Source organism: Suncus etruscus (genome assembly GCF_024139225.1).
Source record: "Suncus etruscus isolate mSunEtr1 chromosome 15 unlocalized genomic scaffold, mSunEtr1.pri.cur SUPER_15_unloc_1, whole genome shotgun sequence".
Classification (NCBI taxonomy): Eukaryota; Metazoa; Chordata; class Mammalia; order Eulipotyphla; family Soricidae; genus Suncus; species Suncus etruscus.
Window position 1 is genome coordinate 413,158 of NW_026060286.1, and position 27,003 is coordinate 440,160.

The window sequence follows — 27,003 nt, forward strand, 5'->3', positions numbered from 1 at the left end:
CCTCCCTATCCTCTTTTATATATTTCTCCCTAGTATGCATTTTTGGGGTGAGCCACACCCAATAGTTGCACATGTGATACTCCTGACTCTGAACACAGAAAATACTCCTAGCAGACATGTGAGGCCAAACACAGGTTAGCTATCAAAGCAAATACCTTATCCACTGGCTACAATCAAATCCCAAATATGAACTTTCTTATGCAGAGAAAGCATTCAGAAGTATACAGGGCATTCCCACATTCCTGCAAGTCAGGATCCTCTCTAGTTTAAAATGTATTTTATTTCTTTTTGCGGGGCCTCACCAATGGTGTACAAAGGTAACTCCTGATTCTGTTATCAGGAACCCCTACCTTTGGGCTTGTGCAACCCTACAGAATGTGCAGGATCAAACCCAGGCCAGTGGTTTGCAAGGACAACTCCAACCCTTTTCTATAAGCTCTCTAGATATTTTCTTTTTTTTTTTTGGTTTTTGGGCCACACCCGGTGACGCTCAGAGGTTACTCCTGGCTATGCGCTCAGAAGTCGCTCCTGGCTTGGGGGACCATATGGGACGCCGGGGGATCGAACCGCAGTCTGTCCAAGGCTAGCGCAGGTAAGGCAGGCACCTTACCTCCAGCGCCACCGCCCGGCCCCATAGATATTTTCTTTTCTATGAAAAGGTTTGAACAGCAGTGAGGGCCTTCCCACACTCCTTATGCTTTGCATGTTTCTCTCCAGAATGAATTCGCTTATGTTTTTGAAGGCTTGAGTAGAAAGTGTAAACCTTTCCACATTCCAGACACGAATAACGCTTCTCTCCAGCATGAACATTCATGTGTGTAGTAAGGTTTGATGACTGAGCAAAAGCCTTCCCACACTCCTGACATGAATAAGGCTTCTCTCCTGTATGAATTTTCTTGTGTACATAAAGGGTTGAGAATCGAGAGAAGGTCTTGCCACAGTCCTTACATGTATAGGGCTTGTCCCCCGTATGAATATTCATGTGCGTAGTCAGCGTCGAGGAATGAACAAATGCCTTCCCACACTCCTGACATGAATAAGGCTTCTCTCCTTTATGAATTTTAATGTGCACAGTAAGATGTGAGGATCTATTGAAGGACTTCCCACATTCCTGACATGAGTAAGGCTTCTCACCACTATGAATTTTCATGTGCCCTGAAAGAGTTGAGGATTGAGTGAAGGCTTTCCCACACTCCTGGCATGAATAAGCTTTCTCTCCAGTATGGATAGTCATATGCCTAATAAGCTGTGAGGGACGAGAGAAGGCCTTCCCACACTCTTCACATGAATAAGGCTTATCTCCTGTATGAATTTTAATGTGCATAGTAAGTTGTGAGGATTTAATAAAGGCTTTCCCACAGTCTGGACATGAATAACGTTTCTCATCAGTATGAGTATTCATGTGCCTAGTAAGGTTGGAGGTATGAGAAAAGGCCTTCCCACACTCCTGACATGAATAAGGCTTCTCTCCAGTATGAATTTTCATGTGTCCAGAAAGGGTTGATGATTGAGTGAAGGCTTTCCCACAATCCTGACATGAATAAGGTTTCTTTCCAGTATGAATATTCATGTGTCTAATAAGGTGTGAAGGATGAGCGAAGGACTTCTCACATTCCTGACATGTATAAGGCTTCTCTCCTTTATGAATTTTCTTGTGTACGGTAAGGGCTGAAGAGTGAATGAAAGCCTTGCCACACTTGGGACATATATGATGTTTGTTTCCTGTCTGGACTTCCTTAGGATCACTCGGGTGTAATGGTTGACTCAGAGTGTGTCCACTTTGCTGACAATCAGAGGGATCCTGTGTCACAGGGGTGTCTGAGGGCACATCATGGTGCTTAGCACATGGGAAGGCCCCCAAACATGGCTTACACCTGGGGGGCTCCACTCTATAAAGAATATGTTTGAGAGGCTTTTGACATGAGGAGCTCAGATCAAACACTTTTGGTTGCTTGGCCCACGGTGACCCCACTGTGGAGGTCTGAGTCCAGGGACTGGGCGAAGGAGACTCAGCAGTGCTGTGATCAATGGACCGGGTCTCCACAGCGAGGATGCTCTCTTCACTCTGGGTTCCCACAGAACAGATGATCACTGAGTCCTCACTCCCATCAAGATTCGAGCAGGGTAGTTCCCTAGAGACTCTGTCCCACAGCACAGTATCACTTCTGACCCAGCGAGGCTTTCTGCTTCCCTATGAAACAGCACAGGGTTAGAACAATAACTTCTCTCCCTGAGTCTCCGTATTCAAAGCCATCCTACATGAATTATTATTATTATTATTATTATTATTATTATTATTATTATTATTATTATTGGTTTTAGGGCCACACCCGGCAGTGCTCAGTAGTTACTACTGGCTGTCTGGTCAGAAATAGCGCCTGGCAGGCACGGGGGACCATATGGGACACTGGGATTCGAACCAACCACCCTAGGTCCTGGATCGGCTGCTTGCAAGCCAAACACCACTGCGCTATCTCTCCGGGCCCACATGTATGATTTTCATCACAGAAAAACAACTCTCTGCATGTGTGGATATCTCTGGTTGCTTGAAGAAATGTGATTAAGTGGCTAACAAATAGTCTGAGCAAAGGGGTAGAAATCATGACTTTTGGATCCTAAATGGTCAATTATCAGACCCCAAAGGCCCTTTCAGTGGGGTTCTATGCTCTTCTGACATTTGCCCCATGCCCAGAAATTATTTCTAACACTTTTTTTTTTTTTTTTTTTGGTTTTTGTGTCACACCCGTCAGCATTCAGGGGTTCCTCCTGGCTCTAAGTTCAGAAATCGCTCCTGGCAGGCTTGGGGGACCATGTGGGATGCCGGGATTCAAACCACTATAGTTCTGCATGCAAGGCAAATGCACTACCTCCATGCTATCTCTCCGGCCCCATTTCTGACTTTTTTTTTTTTTTTTTTTTTTGGTTTTTGGGCCACACCCTGCGGTGCTCAGGGGTTACTCCTGGCTGTCTGCTCAGAAATAGCTCCTGGCAGGCATGGGGTCATCTGGGACACCGGAATTCGAACCAACCACCTTTGGTCCTGGATCGGCTGCTTGCAAGGCAAACGCCGCTGTGCTATCTCTCCGGCCCCATTTCTGATACTTTTGAAGTAGCTTCTACAGACTTTTTTCCCACTACAGACTGTTGATAGGAAATAGTGAATCCAACAAATCAGCAGACATCTGTTCTGTTTTTTATTTTCTTCACTATGTGTACTGGCTTTAACAATAAATACTGTACTTAAAGGAGTTAGGGCTGAATTCATGAGGCTATTAATCCCCTGACCAACGGCTTTTTACTCTTATGTATGCCACATTTTCAATTATTTTTTAAGTGTTTGTATCAAACCCAGCTATTCTCAGGGGCTACTCCTGGGTCTTCACTCAGGATCAGTTCTGATGCTGCTCAGGGAATCGTGCAATGCCAGAGATCCACTCTAGGTCAGCTAAGTGCAAGGCACATCCTGCTGTTCTAGCTCCATGACCCTGTTTTCTTCCTCTTTTTCTTTTCTTTTTTTCTTTTTTTTTTAATTTGGGGCCACACACTGTGATGCTCAGAGGTTTCTTCTAGTTCTGAGCTCAGGGGTCATACCTGGCGACACTGAAGGGACCATTTGGGATATCAGGTATTGAACCCACGCTCGTCATTTGCAAGGAAAAAATCCTACCCGCATGCTATTGCTATGACCCATTTTTTATTTTTACTAGTAGGATGAACAAAATTGTTGTTGTTGTTGTTGTTGTTGTTGTTTTGTTTTTTGGACCACACCCGGCGGTGCTCAGGGGTTACTCCTGGCTATCTGCTCAGAAAAAGTTCCTGGCAGGCATGGAGGACCATATGGGACGCCAAGATTCGAACCAACCACCTTAGGTCCTGGATCAGCTGCTTGCAAGGCAAATACCGCTGTGCTATCTCTGGCCCCAGGATGAGCAAATTTTATGGACGGGAAATGGCTGAAGTTGTGAAAATGTCTCTATTTCATTGATTCAGGGAACAAGCATGGGAAGTGTAAATCTGTTCCTCAGAAAAACCTGAAGCAACAATTTGAAACAAACATAAAGCACAGCCTCGTTTGGGACTTGGTTAAAGCTCAATGTGGGGCCTCTGAGTGTATGACTTAAGGCCAGGTGGGAACCCCTGAACAACAGAAAGGAAATGGCCATATCAGCCTTTGAAAACCTCAGTAGGGCCAGAGCAGTAAGGCAGCAAGGAGGGTGTAAGTATTGCAGTTGGCCAACCCAGATACAATCCCCAATATCCCAAAGGGTCTCAGCCCCATAGGAACCCCTGAATATCCCCAGGTATAGTTCTAAAACTGAAGAAAAGTTCCATTATAGGCAGATGTCTCCCAAATATCAGTAAGCTCACATTGCTTTTTTTAATATTTTCTATACTATAGGGGTCCCAGCAGGCAATACCCTTGTTTACTCTGGCTGTGTGTTCCCTGATCATACTTGGTGTGGATCAAGGGACTCACTTACAATGGAGAGAAGTAGACCAAGATTTCCATCCCAGGGACAGTGTGAAGAGAGCTACCCACTGAAATATCAATCCAGTCAACAATGAGTCAGTTTAAACACTTGATCTAACATTTGATCAAATCAAAATCGCAGTATCTCTCCCCTCCCTAACCCATTTTCCACACTAATCACAGAATTCTTTTGCTGTGAAAAATAATATTAATACCGGGGCCGGGCGGTGGCGCTAAAGGTAAGGTGCCTGCCTTGCCTGCGCTAGCCTTGGACGGACCGCGGTTCGATCCCCCGGTGTCCCATATGGTCCCCCAAGCCAGGAGCGACTTCTGAGCGCATAGCCAGGAGTAACCCCTGAGCGTCACCGGGTGTGGCCCAAAAACCAAAAAAAAAAAAAAAAAAAAAAAAAAAAAAAAAAAAAAAAATAATATTAATACCTTTTGAGTAGACACATTATTGAACTGACTCTCAGGTGCCACTAACAGGTTACTTCTCCTTGCAGTGGGCTCTAGATGTGGTTAAAGAGAACTGGAATTCAGGGCCCTACTTTAAAAGTTATATGTGCTTGCAACACAGAGCTACACCACCACCACCACAATAAAAATATTGAATTGGAATTTGAAAATCTTACCATCTCATTCCTCTTTGGAGATCCTGTATCAAAAGTAAATTGTTGAAAGGTGGAATTCTGAACTGGTGGTCTGCATTCTAAAATCAAACCAAATATGCAATGTAAGAATCAGTTGAATTGCCAGAACAACAACAAAACAGGGAGATCATTTGCCTGGCATACAACTGACCCTGGTTGGATCACTGACATTCCTAATGTCCCCCTCATCTGCAGGAGTAATTTCTAATCACAGAGCCAGGAGTAACTCCTGTGTGCTGCCAGGAGTGACCCAAAACCACCCACAAATTTAACTGAATGCAATCTTGATGAAGAGGTGATACTATGACAATATTTTGGGATCACACATCAACAGTTTAAATGTACAGATAAAATATTTCTGAGTGGGCCAAAGAGAAAGCACAGTACAAAAGGTATTTTCTTTGCATGTGGCTGACCTGACTTCGAATCCAGGCATTCTATATGGTTCCCATAGTCTGCCAAGAATAATTTCTGGGCACAGAAACTGGAGTTAACCAGGAGTTAAGTGCCGTCATATGTCACCAGAAACCACACACACACAAAAATGAGTAGTAAGGAACTAGGTTGAATAGGCAACAAACTGAGTATATATTGCAGGGGTCTCAAACTCAATTTACCTGGGGACCTCAGGAGGCAAAGTCGGGGTGAGGCAGGGCCGCATAAGGGATTTCACACACACACAAAAAAGTTCTCAAACGTCATTATTAACAGTTTTACTTATTTCTTCTGAACATGAATAGAACATTGAGTGAAGATCATGAACAGTTCTTCTGAACACGGCATCTTTTGCCTATTCCTTGCTGCCAGAGACTTTTTTTTGTTTTGTTTTGTTTTGTTTTGTTTTGTTTTTTGGGCCACACCTGGCGGTGCTCAGGGGTTACTTCCTGGCTGTCTGCTCAGAAATAGCTCCTGGCAGGCACAGGGGACCATATGGGACACCGGGATTCGAACCAACCACCTTTGGTCCTGGGATCGGCTGCTTGCAAGGCAAACACCGCTGTGCTATCTCTCCGGACCCGCTGCCAGAGACTTGACAGCGCTTCTTCTCACAACTCTGAACCACATTTGGCTTTAGAGTGGAAGCAGTTGAGACCCTCAGTATGGCTTGAAGATGATCATCATTAAGTCTAGACCTGTACTTTGACTTATTGAAGTTCAATATGGAGAATAACTTTTCACACAAATATGTGCTCCCAAAAAGGCACATGGTGCGCTTGAACATTCGGGAAAGCTCAGGGAAGCTGGGGGGGCAATTCTCTCAAAAACTGCCCATGCATGTCTGCTTTTCCACTAATCTCCCTGAACTTGGCTTTGAGATCAGAGTTGCATTGCAGGTCAATGAGCTCCATTTGAAGCACAGAGGGGCATCTTGCACACCAAAGGAAAAGGGGTCCACAAAAATTTGGAAAGTGGCTCTGTGCTTTTTGAAATCTGCAAATCTGTGATCAAATTCCTTCTCTAGCTTAAAAATAGCATCAACATATTTCTCACCATTGAATGGTATGCCTGCATCCACAAGTTCCTTGCATGTTGGGAAATGGCAAAGGTTTGTCTGAGAGAGCTGGGATTTCCATAACACAAGTTTTGTGGAGAATGCTCTCACGTTGTCATAGGCAGCACTGATAAGCTGCCCCGGGCCTTGTAACATCTTGTTTAGTACATTCAGCTTATGTGTGATGTCAACAAGAAAAGCTAAGTCCATGAGCCATTTGTGATCACTCAACTCAGAAACTGCATTCCCATCCTTCTCCATGAAGGCTTTCACTTCTTCTCTCAACTCAAAAAATCTTTTCAGGACATTTCCCCTGCTGAGCCAATGTACCTCAGTGATATAGAGCACATCTCCATATTCTGACTCCATTTCCTCTAAAAAACATGGAACCTCCTGTACTTTAAGCCCCTGAATCTGATTTGATTGATGCATTTCACAACAACAAACATCACATTGTCACAAGGCAGGCTTTTACTGCAAAGGGCCTGCTGATGGATAATGCAGTGAAGAGCAATGGCCTTCTCTACACCCTCCTCTTCAAGTTTTATTGAACAAGTGCCACCAGTCTATTTTTCCTCCCTGTCATCAATGGCGCTCTATTGGTTATTATTCCAACAAACCTCTTCAATGGCAAACCTGCATTCTCAATGGCATCACACAGATGCCAAAATATCTCATTAGCGGTGGTCTGGCCATGCATTGGAATTATTGTGAGCAGCTCCTCTGTCAATTCAAAATTGCAATCAACACCACAGACATAAATTGTGAGCTGAGCAGTGTCTGTTATATCTGTGCCCTCGTCAAGAGCAACTGAGTATGCATCAAAACATTTGGCTTTCTCACACAGTTGATGATAAATATCACTTGACATGTCAGAAATGCGCTCTGCCACAGTGTTGGCAAAAAGGCTGGTTTTGCTAAACTGACTTTTCTTTTCCGGACAGATAATACTTGCAGCCTGTAACATGCATTTTTTAACAAACTCTCCTTCTGTGAATGTTTACCCTGCCTTAGCAATCATCTCACTAACCATGTAACTAGCTTTGACTGATTCAGGGGTCCTCAAACTTTTTAAACAGGGGGCCAGTTCACTGTCCCTCAGACCATTGGAGGGTCTGACTATAGCAAAAACAAAACTTATGAACAAATTCTTATGCACACTGCATATATCTTATTTTGCAATGAAGAAACAAAACAGATACAAATACAATATGTGGCCCGCGGGCCATAGTTTGAGGACCACTGCCTTTGGTTGCTTTCTTGAAGAAATCTTGTTGCCTCATTAGACATGCTTTAAGACTGGCAACTCGCTTGGCTCTCTCATTTCCTTGATATTTTGCACATTCCTCAGCATGTTTAGTTGAATAGTGGCGTTTCAAGTTGTATTCCTTGTGCACTGCAACTTTCTCTAAGCAAATAAGACATGTGGGGATGCCCCGTGCTCAACAAAGAAATACTGCGTCTCCCACTTCTCCTGAAATTGTCTGTGCTTGTCATCAATCTTTCTCTTCACTGCAGGCTTTGATGAAGTCATGATGAAGGTATGACAGAATCTAATTCTGTAATAAACTTGGGCCCTCCCTTAGGCCTCCGATAATGCAAGGGACAGTGGGCAGGAGCAGCGGAAATGACGTCTGCGCTAGGCGCAAAGTATTTGCAATTATTCGCTTACCGAATATTCACAATAAAAAATCGCATTAGTAAGAAAAAAATCGCAAAAAATCGCATTAAACACTTGCATACCCCGAACGGAACTGCTCGGGGTATGCGAATATTTAATGCGATTTTTTTCTTACTAATGTGATTTTTATTGCAATTATTCAGTAAGCAAATAATCGCAAATACTGCGATATTTGAAGGCTGGTCGCGGGCCACAAAATGTTGTATGGAGTGCTGCGAGTTTGAGACCCCTGATATATTGTTTTCAGGCACTAAATCAGTTTACAGATAAGGGAAGCTAGATTAGGAGGATCAAAATGAGGAATTTAAAGACTTCTAAATTAGGGTTGTGCTGGCTCACTCCTCTGTGATTCAAACATACAAAACAAAAATATATTTCTAGTGGGACAAAGGGGAAGAAAAAAGCCTGGAAAGGATTTACTTTGCAAGTATTAAACCAAGTTCAATTTCTGGCATTGGGCCCGGAGAGATAGCAAGGCGGTGTTTGCCTCGCAAGCAGCTGATCCAGGACCAAAAGTGGTTGGTTCGAATCCCGGTGTCCCATATGGTCCCCATGCCTGCCAGGAGCTATTTCTGAGCAGACAGCCAGGAGTAACCCCTGAGCAACGCTGGGTGTGGCCCAAAAACCAAAAAAAAAAAAAAAAAATTTCTGGCATTCCATATACTCCCCAAAACATTGCCAGGAGCAATTTCTGAGTAAAACTAAGAGTAATCCTTGAAAATCAAGGGGTTTCTCCCAAAAGAAAAACAAAAAATTTCTTAGTAGTCTGAAGAATGGCTGTTTACTTTGCATCAGTGGGCCAGGTTCTATCACAGCCATACATACAGTTCTCTGAGTGCACCAGGAATAGTTGAGAAGCACAGGGCCAGGAGTGACCCCCAAGCACAACCACCAAGGTTGCCTCAAAATGAGAGTGAAAAAATACTCCTTGAATAATTAAAAAACAAACAAACAAACAAAAAAAAAACGCCAGTATTGATTCAATGCAAAGACAATTATGGGGACACACTCCAGCTGCCCCTAAGATGGGCACCCCAATATGGGGCTATATAGTCAGTTTAAAAGTACAGCCGCTTATTGTATTTTTTAATCTCCTATCTTTAAGAAAAAAGAGCTTACTAAACCTTCTGCTACTGTATTAATGAATTTATTGGAGATGCAATAATTTTCACAAATATACTTGCTACTAAACTGTCTTCTTTTTCTAATATTCCATTTTATTTTTTAGTTTTCCTTGCTATTTTCTTTCTACTTTTTCAATACTTCGCTTTCACTTATCTTGAAACAAATGTATTATAATCAGGTATGTCAACTATGTGATGCATTTTCTTTAATAAAGAAATGTAAAAAAAATAAGTGAGGGGCCGGGAAGGTGGCGCTAGAGGTAAGGTGTCTGCCTTGCAAGCGCTAGCATAGGACAGACTGCGGTTTGATCCCCTGGCATGGCGTCCCATATGGTCCCCCCAAGCCAGGGGCGATTTCTGAGTGCATAGCCAGGAGTAACCCCTGAGCATCAAATGGGTGTGGCCCAAAAACAAACAAAAAAAAAAGTGAATCTTGCTCATATTCAAATTGATCTCATTTGGAGTTGGGACATTAGTACAAAGCAGCTGATAAGGGTTTGATCATAGAACCCCAAGTGACCCCCAAACAATTCCAGTAGTCGTCCCAAAGCTCAGTAAGCCATAGTAAGCTCTGAGCACACCCATGTATGGTCAAAAGCTTCCCCAAACTTAGAAAAATTAAATGAGTTATATCTGGGAGAACTTTGAGATGTACCTGTAGTAGTCAGGGCTGCTCCTAGGTCTGTGCTCAAGGGATGACACATGGAGGCTTATAAGATCAATATGGAGCCAGGATCAAACCTGATTTGCAGAGGCCAAGACAAACACCAGACACACTGTTCTGTATCTCAGAACTGTGCAATGACATTTATAACTACAAAGTTGTTTAAGAACTAAAGTCAGGGGCCCGGAGAGATAGCACAGCGGCGTTTCCCTTGCAAGCAGCCGATCCAGGACCAAAGGTGGTTGGTTCGAATCCCGGTGTCCCATATGGTCCCCCGTGCCTGCCAGGAGCTATTTCTGAGCAGACAGCCAGGAGTAACCCCTGAGCATCGCCGGGTGTGGCCCAAAAACCAAAAAAAGAACTAAAGTCAGGGGCCCGGAGAGATAGCACAGTGGCGTTTGCCTTGCAAGCAGCCTACCCAGGACCAAATGTGGTTGGTTCGAATCCTGGTGTCCCATATGGTCCCCCGTGCCTGCCAGGAGCTATTTCTGAGCAGACAGCCAGGAGTAACCCCTGAGCACCGCAGGGTATGGCCCAAAAACCAAAAAAAAAAAAAAAAAAAAAAAAAAAAAGAACTAAAGTCAGGGGGCCGGAGAGATAGCACAGCAGTGGGGAGTTTGCCTTACAAGCAGCCAATCCAGGATGAGAGGTGTTTCGAAATCCGGTATCCCATATGGTTCCTTGTGCCTGAGGCAGAAGGAGCTAAAAAGCACTCTGGGTGTTTTCCAGAAGGCTACACACACACCCAGCCCAAATCTGCCCCCAAAGCCCATCTCTGCCATCTTTGTACTAGGGAGAGAAAGAAGAAATATTCAAGTGCCAGTGAGAGTCAAACCTGTGCTTATCGGGGCCAGCAAGGTGGCGCTAGAGGTAAGGTGTCTGCCTTGCAAGCGCTAGCCAAGGAAGGACTGCGGTTCAATCCCCCGGCGTCCCATATGGTCCCCCAAGCCAGGGACAATTTCTGAGCGCTTAGCCAGGAGTAACTCCTGAGCATTAAATGGTGTGCCCCCCCCAAAAAAAAAACCAACAAGAAACAAAAACAAAAAAACGTGCTTATCCAAATCAGCATTCATGTTTCCACCAACAAATCTCTCCTTGAGCAATAACATTTAAAGATAAAAATTGCTGGGGCGGAGAGATAGCATGGGTAGGGCATTTGCCTTGCATGCAGAAGGTTGATGGTTAGAATTCAGGCATCCCATATAGTCCCTTGAGCCTGCCAGGAGCAATTTCTGAGCACAGAGTCAAAAGTAACCCCTGAGCGCAGCAAGGTATGACCCAAAAACCAAAAAAATAAAAGGATAAAAATTGGGGCCGGAGAGATAGCACAGTGGTATTTGCCTGCAAGCAGCTGATCCAGGACCTACAGAGGTTGGTTTGAATCCCGGCATCCCATATGGTCCCCCGTGCCTGCCAGGAGCTATTTCTGAGCAGACAGCCAGGAGTAACCCCTGAGTGCCGCTGGGTGTGGCCCAAATTCATTAAAAAAAAAAAAAAAAAAAAGGATAAAAATTGCCCACTCCCAATCCCGATGCATTCTCAAAATTCTCATGTTTCCCTCTTAGAGTCACAAAGGCATGGGAATGCAGACATATAGGCTTAGAAGTGCAACTTGTTTATTGAAAAGAAATGTGGTTGCATGGAAGAGGTCAGACATTGGAGAGTGAAGGACAGCAGAGCTGAACTGCTAGTAATGAGCAACAGGGGCTGGTGCAACAGTTCCAGGGAGGGCGAAGATAGGGCCAACCAACCCACGGTCAATCTCTGGCATAGACTTGGGTCCCCGGATATTGCCAGGAGTAAATCTTCAGTGTAGAGCTAAGACTAAGCCTTGAGTACTACCAACATGGGGGGAAAATTCTATAGAGAATACAATCTGAGAAAGCACAGAAACCAAAACTGTAACCCACAGGGAAGTGCACATGCAGGAAAGAACCCAGCAACATAGATTCTAGTAAGGCAGAAAATTCTTCACCCAGAGTTCAGAGAGAGTTAAGAGACTCTGAGGAGTGTGCCAGACCCCTATGGAGAGTCCTGAGGAAGACAGCTAGGAGGCAAGGGCGCAGGCATCTGGGAGCAGGAGCAAAATACAGAAAAAGAACTTTGTGCTGAACCTACAGAACAGCTGTGAGGACACTCGCCTGCACTTGACTGCCCCAATAGCCTGTATGATCCATCATGCAGAGTAGGAGGGACACCTGAGTGCAAAGGCAGAAATGATGCTTCAGGGCAGAAAACCTGGGATCACAGATTCATTAGAATATATTACCAATCCATACTACCAGGAGCTCAATCCTGTGGATTCAGGATCCCCACAGGGTCTGAGAACTGCCAGGGGTGACCCAAGAGCATTGAGTCAGGAGAAAGGTCTGAGCACTACTGAGAGTGGCCCACAAACCAAACACTACAAAAAGGGACAAAAGTGACCTCAAACAACACAGTCCAGAGCCCCTGCCGCCAGGAAACACACCTAGACCTAGAGTCTGCACATTCCTGTACCTCTTTTCTTGGCCTACTCTGAGCTAACACTTTATCTGGGGAAAAGGCTTCATAGGGTACAACACAGGAACCCATGTACAGTGGTGAAGATGAAACCCAGATTTTTATCCCCAGGCACAATGGGAATACTTTCCTATTGGAATATGGATCCAGCTGACAATGAGCAAGTTTAAAATGAATTAGGGCCAGAATGACAGCACAGTGGTAGGGCGTTTGCTTTGCATTCTGCTGACCTGGGACAGACCTGAGTTCAATCTCCAACATCCCATATGGTCCTTGGAGCCTGCCAGGACCAATTTTTAAGAACAGCCAGGAATAACCTCCGAACACTGCTGGGTATGGCCCGAAAACAAAACAAAAAAATAAAAAATAAAATAAAACTTGAACTAACATTTTTTTTTGAACTAACATTTTATCTGATCAAAATCAAAGTACTTCTTCCCTACCACCCTTTCTCCTACAAATTGCAGAATTTCTTTCTCTGAAAAATACTATTCATACTATTAGGTTAGAAAACTTATTGAATGTTGCATTGGTGAAGGGGGTATTCTGTTTATGACTGAAAACCAACTACAATCATGCTTGTAATCACATAATCTTTAAATAATAATCTTTAAATTTAAGATTTAAACTTAATCTTTAAATAAAGATTTTATATATTAAAAAAAAGAAAAGAAAACTTATTGAGCTGACTTTAGTAATCAGCTGAGACTAACAGGCGACTTCTCCAAGCATTGGCCTCTGGATCTTTGCAGCAGTGCAGAGACTAGAGATGCGATGACAAAACTAGAACCCAGGGCCACACTTTATGTGCTTGTGACACTGAGCTATCCTGCCCCCACAAAAAAAAAATATTGATTTGGAACTTCAAATCTTACCAGCTCACTCCTATTTGGAGATCCCGTTCCAAAAGTAAATGGCTGAAAGACGGATTTCTGAACTGGTGGTCTGCATTCTAAAATCAAACCAAATATGAAATGTGTCTTTTGAGAGGCCAGAATTGAAGCACAATGGGGAGGATACTGCCTTGCAGGTAGCTGACCCAAGTATAATCCCTGGCATCCCATATGATCCAACTAGTTTGCCAGAAGGAATTTCTGTCTTTCTTAATTTGTTTATATTTTTGGGCCACACCTGGGGACACTCAGGGATTACTCCTGGCTCTGAGCTCAGAAATTACTAAGTGGACCAGAGAAAAAGCACAGCAGGGAAGGCATTTGCTTTGAAAGTGACTAACCTGAGTTGGATTGCTGGTTTCCCATATAACTCCCCAAAGCACTGCCAGGAGTAATTCTGAGTTTAGAGACAAGAGAACTCCTGAAAATCACAGGTTTGCTCCCAAAAGACAAATAGGGCTGTCTACTTTATAGTGTATCCAGGTTCAATCAGTTATCACATATGGTCCCCTGAGCAGAACAGGATTAGTTGCAGAGTCCCACGGCCAGAAGTGACCTCCAAGCACCATCAATTTCATCAAAATGAGAAGAAGAAAAAAAAAAAAAAAAACAACTCCTCGGGGATGTCAGAGTCCCAGGTAATAATCCAAGATCAAAAGCAAGCATGGGGGCCCGGAGAGATAGCACAGTGGCGTTTGCCTTGCAAGCAGCCAATCCAGGACCAAAGGTGGTTGGTTCGAATCCCGGTGTCCCATATGGTCCCCCGTGCCTGCCAGGAGCTATTTCTGAGCAGACAGCCAGGAGTAGCCCCTGAGCACTGCCGGGTGTGGCCCAAAAACAAAAACAAAAACAAAAAAAGCAAGCATGGAAATAGACAGTGTAAAGGGGTATCCAGCTACCCCTGAGAACAGCATGTGACACAGGGCTGTGCAGCCTGCCTGAGAGTACAGACAGGATAAAGGCTCAGGATCTCAGGATCTATTGTAAAGGCCCATAGATGGGGAAGCAGAAAGAGCAAAGCCAGGACAGCAAAGCTCATGGGATTGAACAGCAAGGACATGAATAGAAAGGGAAGAGGCATTGCACGCTTGATCCAGGAGCCCGACACCTACTACTCAGCACCCACATTTCACATGTGACCAGGATGCTCCACAGTCACCCCAGGTTTGACTCTAGGGGGGCTCTTTCTACACTCACCTGCAAACACGCCTCTCTGCAGCCTACCAAGGGCTCCTCCTTCCAACCAGGAGATCAGCGCAGGCTTCACCCCACAATGCCCTGCCCCTGAGAAAAGATTCATGGGTTAGAAACAGAAGAGGACAGTACCCCTGTGCATGAGTCTGGATCCCTATGAAAGTGGCTGAATCATTGAAGCGATAAAGAAGAGATTTTCTGCTCTTCATATGCACGTTGGTTATTACACAGATAAGACCAAGTTTAAACAAAGAGTCCAACTGAGGAGGCCAGATAATACAGTGGAGAGGTCAATAGTATACACTGAGTTTGCACAGGACTGACAGGCAGAAATCTTGGCATCCTTTGTAGTAGCCTGAGCTGTTCCAGAGATAAGCACTGAGTGAAGAGCCAGAGGTAAACACAAAGACTGCCCAGGATGTAAAAACCAAAAAAATAGGCCCGGAGAGATAGCACAGCGGCGTTTGCCTTGCAAGCAGCCAATCCAGAACCAAAGGTGGTTGGTTCGAATCCCGGTGTCCCATATGGTCCCCCATGCCTGCCAGGAGCTATTTCTGAGCAGACAGCCAGGAGTAACCCCTGAGCACTGCCGGGTGTGACCCAAAAACAAAACAAAACAAAACAAAAAACAAAAAAATATCTTAAAATTTAGGACCTGGAGCCAATTAGAGCAGGTAGGGCATTTGTCTTGCACACAGCTAATCCCCAGCATCTAATATGGTCCCCTAGGCCACCAAGAGTAACCCAAGCCCGACCAGGTGTGACCAGCAACAGCACCCAAAAATTGGGGGGCTGGATGAAGCTGGATTAAAGGGCACAGCAGGGAGGGTTTTTGCCTTGCATGTGGCAGACCAGGTTCCATCCCGTGTCCCAGATAGTTATCAGAGAATGTGAATAATTTCTGAGCTTTTGAGCACTGCCGGGAGAGGCCCCCAAAACAGACAAAAAAAAACAACTTAAGGGGTTGGAGCAGGGGCGCAAGTGGTAAGGCATCTGACTTGCCCAAGCTAGGCTAGGACGAATTATGGTTCGATCCCCCAGTGTCACATATGGTCCCCCAAGCCAGGAGCGGTTTCTGAGTGCATACCCAGGAGTAACCTCTGAGCGTCAGTGGGTCTGGCCCAAAAACAAAACAAAAACAAAAAACAAAACTAACAATTGGACTCATATAAGAAAAAAAAAGTCAGTCTGGAGGTTAGAACAATGTGGAGAGGTTAACCGGAGATCTGCAAAGTCACATCCCCTCTTGAAAGGAGATCCTTGGCTGATATGTGGTCCACCCCATAGATGTATCCCCGGACCCCAGAGCAGCTCTCACCTATGGCCTGCAGGTGCTGGAAGGTCTCCAGCATCACATCTCTGTAAAGCTTCCTCTGAGAGGTATCCAGGCAGGGCCACTCCTCTGGGGAAAAGCTCACGGCCACATCAGGGAAGGTCACTACATCCTGAGTCAACACACAGAAGGAGGATAGGTCCCAGGCTCACCAGGGGTCTTGGGGTTGAGGAACGGACCTCCCAGGGCCCTAAAGGACTCAGGTCCTTTTCTCTCTCCACCCAGGCGAAACCAGCCTCAAAGTCAATATCTCAACAGGCACAGCTTGTTGACAAGCATCAGAAATCCCCTTTGATCAGCCAACATAACATGCAAACATTACTTTACAAGGTTCTTGGAGGGGCCAGAGAAATAGCATAGAGGTAAGGTGTTTGCCTTTCATGCAGAAGGTCATCAGTTCAAATCCGGCTTCCCATATGGTCCCCTGTACCTGCCAGGAGCAATTTCTGAGCATGGAGCCAGGAGTTTCCCCTGAGCACTGCCGGATGTGACCCAAAAATCACACACACACACACACACACACACACACACACACACACACACACACACACAAAAGCAATACAAGGTTCTTGGAAATAATGGTATGTACACAAACAAATCTGGGCCAAAGTCCAGTACCAAAAGGTCCATTGAGCACTGCCAGGAGTAACTCCAAAGCAAAGAGCCAGAAGGAACTAAAAATCACTCTAGTTATTTCCAAAATGCTAAACACACACACCAGCTCAACTTATCCCCAAAGCTCTTCTCTGTCCTTGGAACTTGGGAGAGAAAGAATAAAAACACATGGTCCAGTGAGTGAGTCACACCTCTGCTTGTCTGAATCAGCCTACACTCCCTATAACCTCCAAACTATGCCCTCCTTGAGCAGGTAAAAATGACCTGATTCTCACACTATACCTTCTCAAAAGATGCTTTCTTTGCTCAAGGTTCCCTCTTAGAGCCACAAAGCCAAATGAACTGCAGACAAAGGCTCTTTGAAAGTGCGACTGGTGAGGCTGGAGAGATAGCATGAAGGTAAGGTGTTTGCCTTTCATGAAGAAGGATGGTGGCTCGAATCCTGGCATCCCATATGGTCCCCCGAGCCTGCCAGGGCAATTTCTGAGCATAGAGCCAGGAGTAACCCCTGAGCACTGCCGGTGTGAGCCCCCCCCCCAAAAAAAAAAAAAAGGAAAGAAAGTGTGACTGGTTTGCTGAGGAGAGATTGGCTACAGGAAGGAGGTGAGATTCTGCTGAGTGAAGGACAAAAAAGCTTAATTGCATGTCCTGGGCAGCAACAGTGCCAGGGAGAGTTCATACAGAGCCAACCTAGGGTCAATCCCAGGTACACACAAGGGTCCGCTGATGTTGCCAGGTGAAAAACCTATATGCATAGCCAAGAGGAAGCCCTGAGCACTGTCACTGTGGCAGAAAAAAAAAAAAAAAAAAAAAAAAGAACAAAACAAATCAGAGATAACACAGCACAAAGAAACTAAACTAAAACCTACAGGGAAGTGCACATGCAGGAAAGGACCTAAGAGTGTTCTCTCCGGGCCAGAGAGATAGCATTTGCCTTGCATGCAGAAGGACGGTGGTTCAAATCCTAGCAACCCATATGGTCCCAAGCCTGCCAGGAACGATTTCTGAGCATAGAGCCAAGAGTAACCCCTGAGCGCTGCCGGGTGTGACCCAAAAACCACAAAAAAAAAAAAAAAAAAAAAAAAAAGACCTCAAACAACAGAATTCAGAGCCCCTGCCAGGAAACACAGCCAGACCTGGGGCCTGCACACTCCTGTCCCTTTCTGGACACTCTTACCTGGGGAAAAGACTTCAGAGGGTGGGTCCCCATGTTCTCCTGCCTGATTGTCCCTGAGGAGCGGCAAGACCATTTGCAGGAAGCCCTGGAAGAAAGTCACAACTGTGAGCACCAGAGATGAGCACACCTTGCCCTGACAGCAGCTAACTACACTGTGGCCTGAGAACCCTGATACTCTGCACCCCTGGGCACTAGCTCAGACCCACATGGAGAGAGGAAGCCAGGGGCTCCTTCTTCTCCAAGGGACCCAGAAGTGGGTTGAGAACCGGACTGAGTTAGTGTCCGGAGTGTTGTTGTCCTCACTCTACAGGTAAGAAACTGCTGCCCTGGGGCCGGGCGGTGGCGCTCGAGGTAAGGTGCCTGCCTTACCTGCGCTAGCCTAGGAGACGGACCGCGGTTCGATCCCCCGGCGTCCCATATGGTCCCCCAAGCCAGGAGCGACTTCTGAGCGCATAGCCAGGAGTAACCCCTGAGCGTCACCGGGTGTGGCCCAAAAACCAAAAAAAAAAAAAAAAAAAAGAAACTGCTGCCCTGGGGCCGGAGAGATAGCATGGAGGTAAGGTGTTTTCCTTTCATGCATCAGGTCATTGGTTTGAATCCCGGCATCCCATATAGTCCCCCATGCCTGCCAGGGGCAATTTCTGAGCATAGAGCCAGGAGTAACCCCTGAGCGCTGCCAGGGGTGACCCTTCCCCCCACCAAAAAAAAGAAACTGCTGCCCTAAAGACCAGAGTTTGATCACCAGCATCCCATATGGTGCCCAGAGGATGCCAGTCTTTATTTCTGAGCACAGACCCATAAGTAACCCTATTTAAGCCGGAACTGGCAAAAAGTGAAGAAGAAAAGAAAAAAGAAAAAAACTGTATCTTCTTGGTTTGGAAGCAAATCAGTAGGGAAAAACCCCACAGGGCAATGAAGTCTAGAGATGCAACAAAACCCAGAGCTGGGACTGAAGACCTGGGGCCACTGCAGGATCAGAGAAGGCTGGACTCTGACCCCTTCCAGAAAGGTTCTAGCAGGTACAAACACCAGGAGAAGAACATCAAAGACCTTCAACTACTCCAACCCTGCCCCTGGCAACCCTGGCACAGGACTTTCACCCAAGTGGAAAGCCTGGGGGCGGGGGCGGGGGGCTTATTAGAAAAGCCAACTTGGAAGCAATTTTAAACTCTCTCGCTCTCTCTCCTCTCCCCACTCCTATATCCATGACATTGTTCAAGCCCCGGGTTTTCCCTCCATAACCGGCTTCCACTTCACACCCTGCCTCTTACTTATTTCGGGGTGTCGGCACCGAACCCCGCTCACTCAAATGCATTTGACAGGCGCCCTCGGGCTGCCCGATCCTCGGCCCGACTCGCCTCTGTCTCGCTCTCTTCTGTCTCCGGAGACGTTCCTGGATCATCCGCAGCAACAAACGCAACAAGATCCAACTGTCCACGCTCGCTCGGTCCGGCCCGTTTCTGGGGCCCGCCACCCCCGAAGCTCCCCGGGGCGTCCTCGCCGATCGCCAGGCCTAGACCCTGGAGCTCCGGGGCGCTCAGAGCGGACCCACTGCGGCCGGAGAGAAAACCGTCGCTCCAGACCCCCCAAGGCCCTTGGGGACCCGCAGACCCGCTCTCGGGTTCGCAGCAACGTGGCTGGAGGGACTGAACCGGGAAAAGGACCCAGAAAGATGCCCCGATTGCGATGACGTCACAGATACTTCCTGCCGAAGTCTTAAAGGGACCCCTCAGCTTGGCATTAGGCTTTTATTACAGTTTTGCATTTCATTGCAAAAGGTCCAGGGAGGGGGCCGGAGTGATAGCACAACAGTCGGGCGTTTGTCTTGCACGCTGTCCACCGGGACGGGCCCGGGTGTAATCCCTGGCATCCCACATGGTCCCCCCACCCAGCCTGCCAGAGGTGCCGCCTAGTGTGCCCCTTCCCCCCCCCCAAAAAAAAAAGACTCAGGGAAATTGTGGCACTAGGATTCCATGACATTAAAAAAAATAAACTACAACTACAAACATGCTTGTAAACATGGTGCCTAAAGATTAATTAAAAAAAAAAAGAACTTTTACAAGGAAAAAATAAAAAATAAAATAAACACACCTGCCTTAACTTGCACACATTCTTCCTGTGTCCACAAAACCACGCTTTTCCTAGCTTCCTTTTCCTTAAGTGTAACTTGTGACAGTAACCAGAAATGGTTTAGAGTAGCAAAATGTACTTTGGGGAGACAGCTATCTCTCATCCAAAGATCCATCTGGTGGGTGACAGCCACGCTTCCTGCGAGGTCAACCCCAGATTCCCTGGACCAGTGTGATAGTACAGTGGGTAGGGCTTTTGCTGGATTTGATTCCAGGCATTCTATAGGGTCCCCTGAGCCTGCCAGGAATGATTTCTGAGTGCAGAGTCAGGAGTAACCCCTGAGCGCCAGCCACCCCTGGATGTAACTCCAAAACAAACAAACAAAAAAACAAACCCAGTTTCACTAGCACAGATGTCAAGTTTGACACAAATGACTTTCCAGCCTGTGTTTCGCATGTTTTGAGAGTCTTTCTTTGCACCTTAACCCTGCTCTGGCCTCTGGAGCCACGGTTCCCTAGGATGAGAATAGTCTCAATTCACCCCTCCAGGAACCAACCAATCAACACAGCACCACTTGGGCCACACCCAGCAGCTGAGCTACAAGATTGGTAAAAACACAACCATAGGTTAAAAAAAAAACAATAATAAAAAAAAAAGGCCTATTATTACATGATTTATCCTCATCAGGCACTTTTTGGTCTGGAAAGTGAATTTTGCTTCTTCTTGTCTTAAATCAGGTGATCCAAAGCACTGAAGCCAGGGAGAGAAGTGTGGGTGCTAATAGGATCACATGTGCAGTAGAGATTTTGTTTTTGTTTGTTTGTTATCTAATTATTTGTTTATTTTGAGTTTTTGGACCACAACCAAGGACTCAGACATTACTCCTGGCACTGTGCTTAGGAATTACTCTTTGCTATGGTCCAGCATCAAACCCCATTGTCCACTTGCAAGACATAGGTCCTACCTGTTTTGCTATTACCTTGCCCACAAGAGTAGAGAACTTCTTTTTTTTTTTTTTTTTTTTTTTTTGGTTTTTGGGCCACACCCGGTGACGCTCAGGGGTTACTCCTGGCTATGCGCTCAGAAGTCGCTCCTGGCTTGGGGGACCATATGGGACGCCGGGGGATCGAACCGCGGTCCGTCCTAGGCTAGCGCAGGCAAGGCAGGCACCTTACCTCCAGGGCCACCGCCCGGCCCCGAGTAGAGAACTTCTTAATAAAAATTGCATAGTCCATGGGGCCGGGAGGTGGCGCTGGAGGTAAGGTGCCTGCCTTACCTGCGCTAGCCTAGGAGACGGACCGCGGTTCGATCCCCCGGCGTCCCATATGGTCCCCCAAGCCAGGAGCGACTTCTGAGCGCATAGCCAGGAGTAACCCCTGCGCGTTACCGGGTGTGGCCCAAAAACCAAAAAAAAAAAAAAAAAAAAAATTGCATAGTCCAGGTGTCAAAGTGACTGCAAAGTGGGGAGGCATTTGCTTGCAGGAGGTTGACCAGGCTGAACCTGCCAGCAGTGATTTCTGAACACAGAGCCAGGAGTAATGCCAGATCATGACCAGGTGTGGTCCAAAAACCAAACCAAAAAATTGCATAGTCAGGATTATGTCCAATAGTACTGTGGGAAGGGCATTTGCCTTGCAAGTGACTCACTTGGGTTTGATCCTCAGTATCACATATGTCAAGTAACGTTGCCAGCAACAATTCCTCTGTGATGGGCCTAGAGTAAATCCTGGTACCCTCTGGTATGGCAAAACAAACCAAAATAGAATCACAAACTCAGGGAAAAAAAAAATAAAAGAACTCCATAGACCATAGACCACTAGGCTTATCCCCAGCTCCACCCACCAAACAGAAACCAAGAGCTCAGAAATCACTGGACACTCACTCATTTTCCCATGTAAGTGATGATTTGCGTTCATGCATTTGTACTTCTGGAACCACATGCAGAAGTGCTCAGACTTACTTCAGCTTCAGTGCTCTGGGTTCAGGAAACCCTCTGGGGTGCTGAGGATAGAACTAGGCTCAGCTACTTGCTGGGCAAGTCTTTCACACTATGGGAAGTTTCTATTTTCGTTGTTTTGTTTTAGTTGTTTTGGGGCCACACCCAGTGTTAGAAACTAGAAGGGAAAGTTAGAATCTAAGTTTAGAACTGTTTGATTTAGAATTAAGTGCCAATTAATTTCTAATTATGCTCCAGTAATTCAGCTTTGCTAAACCTAAGTGCAGCCATATTACAAGCCCAGCTCAGAGTGTGAACTAGAACAAGGCCTAAAATAACAAATGCCAGTCTCTGGAACCTGACCTTGTGAGCACATACCAGGTACAGATGGTCAACCACAAAGTGCAGAATGGCCTTAGATAGATAGTAGAAAAATGTATATTAAAAGCTAGAAGGAGGGTCTGGAGAGATAGCATGGAGGTAAGGCGTTTGCCTTTCATGCAGAAGGTCATTGGTTCGAATCCCGGCATCCCATATGGTCCCCCGAGCCTGCCAGGAGTGATTTCTGAGCATAGAGCCAGGAGTAACCCCTGAGCATTGCTGGGTGTGACCCAAAAACCAAAACCAAAAACAAAAACAAAAAAAGAAGGCACTAAGATTTAGAGAGCATCAAGGACAGGAGGACACTGAAGAGCACAATAGGGAAATAGAAAAGGAGACCCACCTCAATGGGTATGTTCAGAAGAATTTATACCCCAGACCAGAGATAGTATGGGGTTAAGTTACTTGCCATATACACAGCTGAATATTGACCAGTTCAATACTAGGAGTCACATAAGGTACCCTGAGCATCACAAGGAGTGAACATAAAGCTAGGAATAAGCTCTGAGTACCATTGGTTGTGGCCCCAAAACCAAAACAAGAAACAAAACTCTAGGGGGCCAGAGAGATAACATGGAGGTAGGGCGTTTGCCTTGCATGCAGAAGGACAGTGGTTTGAATCCCAGCATCCTATATGGTCCCCTAGCCTGCCAGGAGCAATTTCTGAGTGTAGAGCCAGGAGGAACCCCTGAGCGTTGCCGGATGTGATCCAAAAACCAAAAGAAAAAAAGAAAAAAAATGGAGGAAGAGAGGAGATATATGTAGGTGTACTACTCCTCCCTGCAGTGCTCAGGGGATCGTGCAATGCCATGCCTCCAATTGGGGTTTGAGCTAAGTCATGAGAGAAATGGCTCCTGGGTCTCTTTCTGGTAGACTAATTGTAGTATATGAAAATATTTACATAAGATTATTCTTGGAATTGTTGTATATAAAAATAATTCCTTAGGATTGTTCTGTGACTATTGCCCCACCTAGACCTTCCAGGTGGGGGCGCTGTGGAGTTGGCAATAAATAGCTTGATGGCCAGGGAAAAGGGGGTCTTTGTGCGAGAGCTGCAAAAGAACTCTCTCTTTGCCCAATCTTTTACACCCTAACCTTCTTGCTGTGTGGATTATTATTTGCTGCGGATAAATATTACCAAGATCTCCCCTCGAAAGGGGACAAAGGGATGGGAAGTAATTTCTCATTCTGAAGACTATTCGTGGATTCACAAACACCCAACAAAGGATTTAACAGCACAGATTCCCTACAGACTAATATCCTTTGTTTTGGGGGCACACCCAGTGACGCTCAGGGGTTACTCCTGGCTATTCACTCAGAAATCGCTCCTGGCTTGGGGAACCATGTGAGATGGGGGGGGGGTGTGTGTGTGTGTGAGAGGATCGAACTGAGGTCCATCCTGGGTCAGCCGCTGCAAGCAAATGCCCTATCGCTGCGCTATTGCTTCGGCCTCTAGGTCATTTCTTAAAATGAAGACTCAGGGCTGGAAAGAGAGATCAATAGGCTGAATTCAAGATACAGATTTTTGGTTTTCGGGCCACATCTAGCAGGCTCAGGGGACCAACCATATGGGATGATGGAAATTGAACCTGGGTAGGCCAAAAGCAAGGCAAATGCCCTCCCTGTTATGCTATCACTGCAGACCTGTAGTTCATGATATAGAAATACAACAGAAGGTAATGTATTTAAGAAGCCTCATTGTCAAAATTAAACTTAATTTTGTTGGGAGACTGTTGTGACTTTGGAATTTTCTCATAGGGAGGGATATGAACTATTTCCAGTCCCAACTCACCTATTTCTCAGTCTCTTCTGTCCATCAAGACAATCCTGATTCATCCGCAGGAATAAACGCGACAAGATCAAACTGTCCCCAAGCTCAGTCCATCCTGTCTCTGGGGGTCTCCACCCCTTGAACCTTCCCGGGGCACCCCCACTGCTCAGCTCATCTGGCTGAGACCCTGGAGCTCTGGGACACTGAGCCCCCAGATGGCCAGAGAGAAAATTGTTCCTCCAGACACCCTGTGTCTGTGGGGACCCCCTCACCCACTCTCAGGTCCACAAGAGCAATAGGCTGCTGGGATAAAATCCAGAAAAGAACCTGGGGGTGTGGTGGGGGTGAAAAGTCACAGGTTCTGTGACATCACAGCTACTTCCAGCCATAGCCAGGAGCACAGCTCAGGGGTTACTCCAGGCTCTGCACTCCGAAATTACTCCTGGAAGGCTTGGGAAACCATATGGGATGCCAGGTATCTAACCCAGGTCGCTCTCTGGTGGGTTGCTTGTAAAGTAAAGGTCCTAACCAGCCCTACCCACTATGCATCGCTACACCCCCCAACCCCTCCCCCCACCAGCCGAAGTCTTAAAGGACCAGGGTCCAGCTCCACACCAGGACCTTCCTGGCCAGGAAGGTAAATTTTCGCTTCTTTCTGATTTAGATCAGTTGATTCAAACTGTATAGATCTCCAGGACGTGGATTGATGGAGTGGGGCAATTAATGGGGGGGGGCTGGTTAGATGACATGTGGGATTTTTCCATTTACATATTTGACATAATATATGGGGGGGGCACAGCCAGCAGCACCCAGAGGCTACTCCTGGCTCTGCTCAGAAATTAATTCTGGCAATGCTTAGCAGAACCTATGGGATGCAGGGGACTCAACCCTGGTCAGCCATGTGCAAAACAAACATCCTTTTAGCTGTGCTGTCACTCCAGGCACGAGAGTTATCAAATAAAAACTGCATACACCAATGGCCTGGAGCAATAGCACAGAGGTTAGGGCATTTGCCTTGCACTGGCTAACCTGGTTTGGTCCTCAGTATCCAATAGGTTCCCTGAGCCTTCCAGGAGTGATATTTGAGTTGGAAACCAAGAATAACTTGATGACCGCCAGGTATGGCCTCAAAAACAAACAAGGATTGGGTGCCCAGGGGCATGAGCAGTAATGGTACTATGCGGAGGGTATCTGCCTTGTATGTGGCTCAACCCGGTTTGATATGCAGCATCACATATGACCAGGAGCATTGCCAAGGAAAAGTTAGCTTGTGATCATGAACCTGGAATGATCCCTGAGTCGTGCCAAGTGTGGCAAAACAAACCAACTAATATAGAACCACGAACTCCACTGACCACCTGGACTACTCCCAACACCACCCAAAAGACAAAAACCAAGTGCTCAGAAATCACTAGACTATCATTTTCCAATGTGCATGTTTTGGTTTTTTGTTTTTTGTTTTTTTTTTGGTTTTTGGATCACACCTGGCTGTCTGCTCAGAAATAGCTCCTGGCAGGCACAGGGGACCATATGGGACACCGGGATTTGAACCAACCACCTTTGGTCCTGGATTGGCTGCTTGCAACACAAACGCCGCTGTGCTATCTCTCCGGGTCCAATGTGCATGTTTTGAATTCATGCATTTGTGTTCCCGGGCCCACAAATAACTGCTGAGACTTAATCCTACCTCACTCCCAGGTGGGCTCAGGAAACCTGCTAGGGTGCTAAGGCTGGGATTTGTCTCAGCTACTTGCAAGGTAAAATCCCCACACTGCATGAATTTTCTTTGTTTCACTTTAGTTTGGGCGCCACATCTAGCAATTCATAGGGGTTACTCCCGACTCTGTGCTCAGAAATTAATCATGGCAAGCCCAGAGAACCATAGGAATGCAGGATCAAAGCCAGGGCAGCATGTCCAAATCAAATGGTCAACCAGCTGTGCTGCAGCTCTGGCCACAATAAGAAAAAAAAAATTCTCAGTGAAATAATTACACTGAGAACTATCATGACAAAATGTGACTGAATGAGGGAAGTAGAAAGCCTGTCTAGAGGGAATATTGGTCATGGGAATGTTGCACTGGTGAAGGATTATATATCAATGGTCCTCAAACTACGGCCCGCAGGCCACATATTGTATTTATTCCCATTTTGTTTCTTCACTTCTAAATAAGATATATGCACTGTGCATAGAAATTTGTTCAGGGCCCGGAGAGATAGCACAGCGGTGTTTGCCTTGCAAGTAGCTGATCTAGGACCAAAGGTGGTTGGTTCAAATCCCGGTGTCCCATATGGTCCCCTGTGCCTGCCAGGAGCTATTTCTGAGCAGACAGCCAGGAGTAACCCCTGAGCACCGCCAGGTGTGGCCCACAAAAACAAAAAAACAAAAAAAAGAAATTTGTTCATAATTTTTGTTTTTACTATAATCTGGCCCTCCAACAGTCTGAAGGACAATGAACTGGCCCCGTTTAAAAAGTTTGAGGACCCCTGAATATATAAATGGAGTGGGGGCCTGGTTAGATGACATGTGGGATAATTTTTCCATTTATATATTTGAGATATATATATATGTATATATATAGATATAGATATAGATATATACTGGGGGGTACAACCAGCAGCACCCAGAGGCTACTCCTGGCTCTGCTCAGGAATTAATCCTTGCAATGCTTAGCAGAACCTATGAGATGTATATATATATTTAAAAAATCAAAAAAAAGGGCCCGGAGAGATAGCACAGCGGCGTTTGCCTTACAAGCAGCCGATCCAGGACCAAAGGTGGTTGGTTCGAATCCCGGTGTCCCATATGGTCCCCCGTGCCTGCCAGGAGCTATTTCTGAGCAGACAGCCAGGAGTAACCCTTGAGCACTGCCGGGTGTGGCCCAAAAACCAAAAAAAAAAAATCAAAAAAGAAGAAAAGGCCTCCCAATTCTTACCACAGGCTGTGTTCTTTACACTGACTGTATAGAAAGAGGAGGTACAGTAAATGCACCCCATATACACCTCAACACAGGTCCTTTGCCTGGTCTGTATTGTGAATTGGGGGACAAAA

At 46.0% G+C, this 27,003-nt stretch overlaps 1 protein-coding gene and 1 non-coding gene across 2 annotated transcripts; one reads left to right on the forward strand and one right to left on the reverse strand.

Moving 5' to 3' along the window:
* Nucleotides 1-645: 645 nt before the first annotated feature.
* Nucleotides 646-17,836, reverse strand: LOC126000435 (gastrula zinc finger protein XlCGF57.1-like). The gene is made up of 5 exons (XM_049767724.1): nucleotides 17,797-17,836; nucleotides 15,990-16,116; nucleotides 14,675-14,761; nucleotides 5,104-5,180; nucleotides 646-2,191 (listed from the first exon to the last, which is right to left on the reverse strand). Exons 1-5 carry the CDS (start codon nucleotides 17,827-17,829, stop codon nucleotides 650-652), a joined length of 1,866 nt encoding a protein of 621 aa, XP_049623681.1. The 5' UTR covers nucleotides 17,830-17,836; the 3' UTR covers nucleotides 646-649.
* Nucleotides 17,837-26,870: 9,034 nt separating this feature from the next.
* LOC126000456 (small nucleolar RNA SNORA51) lies at nucleotides 26,871-27,003 on the forward strand. Its single transcript, XR_007492752.1, has one exon. It is a non-coding gene; the product is annotated as a small nucleolar RNA SNORA51 (small nucleolar RNA).